Source organism: Zerene cesonia, chromosome 15 (assembly GCF_012273895.1).
Source record: "Zerene cesonia ecotype Mississippi chromosome 15, Zerene_cesonia_1.1, whole genome shotgun sequence".
NCBI classification, from domain to species: Eukaryota; Metazoa; Arthropoda; class Insecta; order Lepidoptera; family Pieridae; genus Zerene; species Zerene cesonia.
This window is the reverse complement of record NC_052116.1, coordinates 2,513,704-2,516,872: the sequence shown is the minus strand read 5'-3', so window position 1 is coordinate 2,516,872 and position 3,169 is coordinate 2,513,704. Positions and strand designations below refer to the sequence as shown.

General features: G+C 37.6%; 2 protein-coding genes across 2 annotated transcripts in view; one reads left to right on the top strand and one right to left on the bottom strand.

The window, feature by feature from the left end:
- The window catches only part of LOC119832445 (Usher syndrome type-1G protein-like), a 2,569-nt gene extending 1,110 nt beyond the window's left edge, over nt 1–1,459 (top strand). The window contains exons 2-3 of the mRNA XM_038356114.1: nt 198–351; nt 687–1,459. Of these exons, the coding sequence (XP_038212042.1) occupies nt 198–351; nt 687–958 (426 nt within the window). The 3' untranslated portion in view covers nt 959–1,459. The remainder of the gene's footprint in view (nt 1–197; nt 352–686) is intronic.
- Nucleotides 1,460–1,806: 347 nt separating this feature from the next.
- Nucleotides 1,807–3,169, bottom strand: part of LOC119832444 (Usher syndrome type-1G protein homolog) — a 13,182-nt gene continuing 11,819 nt past the window's right edge. The window contains exon 7 of the mRNA XM_038356113.1: nt 1,807–3,164. Within this exon, the coding sequence (XP_038212041.1) occupies nt 2,745–3,164 (420 nt within the window). The 3' untranslated portion in view covers nt 1,807–2,744. The remainder of the gene's footprint in view (nt 3,165–3,169) is intronic.

Genomic DNA, 3,169 nt, shown 5'->3' with positions numbered 1-3,169 from the left:
AGTAATAAATGTTATTTGCAGTTAACAATTTTCTTTTTTCTTTATTACAATATTTATGGCAAGACTAGGTATTTCTTAGAAATAAAATGTTTTTCTTGTCCTAATATATAAATAAAATGCTTAAATAATATGACTGATAGTCATTAAAAATAACCTTTTTCACCTATGCTTACCTATCACGATTAAACTTAATCTAGTTTTGTCAGTATAAAAATGCTTCCTTGTATGTCAGGCGTTCGATAACAGCAACTTTGAGTGCGTTACCTGGTGAGGACGTGTCCATCGGGTCGGCCGGCTCGCTCGCCGCACGCCACGCTTACCAGCCTGCTGAGTGGGCTTCCACACAGTCTGGTAAATATTATACACACACATAAACAAGCAAATAAAACACACATTCAATACACACATACGTACGCATGCATGCACCTAACCACGCAGATAAACATGAATACACAAAACCTACAGACATATAGACTGCAATATGGTGTAAGCTCGGTTCTTTCTCCCTATACCAGATTATATCACTGTATTTTTAATATATAAAAAAAAGCTGCCACATAACCTCATTGTATCTTGTGTGTACATAAAATAAATTCCTGACACACATACATTTGACCCAGTATACATAAACTAAAAAGTCCGTACTCCAACCCTACCATAGTCTAAAAAAAAAATGCATTTTACAGGCAGTTCAACAATCACGTCCGACGAAGAAGGCGAAGGTGACGAATCCGGATACGCGTCTCTCGAGCGCTTCCTAACCGCTTGGGGCCTCTCCCAATACGTGCAAAAGTTCAAAGACGAGCAAATAGACTTGGACGCTCTCATGTTGCTCACTGAAAGTGACCTCAAATCCTTGGGCCTGCCTCTAGGGCCGTACAGGAAGCTAGTTACAGCTGTTCAAGAGAGAAAACAGGCGCTGTCGCATCCGGGACCTATGATCGATACAGCTATATGATCTTGTGTATTTGAGGCTATTTTATTGCAAGTAATTCGAAAATTGCCGTTTTAAAGATATGTGTAATAGATTAGGGCCGGATTCACTTGCTGACCATGACTGATTGTCTATTTTACACTTTTCACTTATTTTATATATTATTTGTCATATAACTGACAGATATGCTACACAGAACGTGTCCAGAAGTAGATAAATCCAGCCATTAAGAGATGACTAGAATATTATGGTGCTCAATTGTAATAATATTAAATAGTCGTCAGTTTAAAATGCAATGAACATTTTTAGCTCTTAATAAAACATTGTGTGAAATGACATTTATATTTGTAACGCGAGCACGTATGTTTGTGTCTGCACTTTTATATTTTTGTATTTTAAAGATCGTGTTGTGATATTTTGTATTCGAAGTCATTCCTCATTGTAAGTGATGTTAGTGAACCATTCCATCCATTGTCGCCATATAATTATGAACCTTTGTACAAAATATATGATTTTATATAAATATATTTGTGTTGTTTTATTTTACTGTCTGACCCGAAATGCTACCTAGATTCATAGGTACTACATAATGAATGATTGCCTTTATAACGTTTTTATTAAACAACTTAAGTACCTTAAGACATTCAGTTGGAATATTCCTATATACCGTGTTATTTTTATACTTTGAAATCCATATTGCTCCGCCGCGTTAGCTTAGAGTAAAACAAATTTGAATTTTATTTATCTGAATTTTTATTATTATTTATTGAATTTTTATTATCATTAATTTATAACTTAGACACATCTGAATGATTGGAAAATGTAACTTGTGGATAGATTGGTATGATTGCATCGAAAGAGAAATATAATCGTAGTTTTTACATCTTTTATTTTTTAAAAATTTAAATACAAATTAGTGGAAAATATTCTAAATTTCCAATAAGTATAAAATCTAAATTGATTAATTTACAGTGTGGACCTCTTACCTAAACTATGCATTGACTACAGAAATATTACATACAAAGTATAAAAAAAAACATTATAGAAAATGAATAATAAATGTACTTCCAAATATTATTATATCGAAAAGGACGATTCTTTTCAGTCAATTTGGGTAAATATTTCGATTATAAAGGAGATAACATATTAATATAATACAAAATATTATAGTATTTTATCCAAATATTAATTACCATACACAATTCTAACATACAGGTAATTATCGTAAAAATATATTGAACTACACTTACGATATGTTTATTCTAAAATTCAACATATATAATTATACCATGAGCATTTGTTTGGAAGTAGGAAGGCAGAAGCCATTCCTCATTCACTCTTGTGACAAACTTTCTATAAATCATTAAATCATATAACTTATTCTAATTGATTTTGTTACGATACACTTATGGCGGAGTTCACTTCGACTTGCTCCTGTACGTACATACCTTCGATAAGTACAATTTTACACTATTAGCTAAATTCGCATGTATCTGAAATATTTATTCGAAAAATAGTTACGTTTTGAGATTTGTAAGTTAAGAGTTTCGTAAAGCCGTGCTCAGAGACCGGAGACGCGTTTTTGGCTAATTTATTACCAAAAACGCAATCTTCAGCCACAATAAAACGTGCCAATAGTAATCAGTCGATCGTTTCACCAGATTCGGGCCACCCATGGGAAAAGCAGTGTATGATTGTTTAGATAGTTTAGGATTAAAAATAATAATATACAATGGGTGTGGCGTCATACACTGTAACGGCGTTCGTTCGAAACTCATAACCATTCGTTCAATGTACGCAAGCGACCGCGCTAATACATGAACGCTAGAAACAGATTGTTGTTTTTCGTTTTGCTCTTGCCCTTCCACTTGAGGCGGTTCAGCCTGCAGCCGTCGTCGTGGTAGTACGCGTACTCCGGGTACGGGATGTAGGCGCCGGTGAGCGGATCCATGGGCACCATGATGGGCAGGTCCGTCATGGAGGCGGGCCGGTCGCCGCACGAGCTGGAGTCGGGGTCCGCGTACTGCGGGCTCTCCAGCTGGTTGGAGGTCTCGTGGCTCTGGTTGCACACGGGCACGCTGCGGCTCGTGTCGGCGGACACGTTGGAGCGCGAGCGCAGCGCGGGCCGCGTCGAGAAGTCGGACGGCGGGAGGCTGCGCGTGCGCGACTCGGACACGGTCTCGTCTATGCGGGAGAGCGTGTGCCGGCGCGCGGGCCGGTACACCTTCCTCTCCG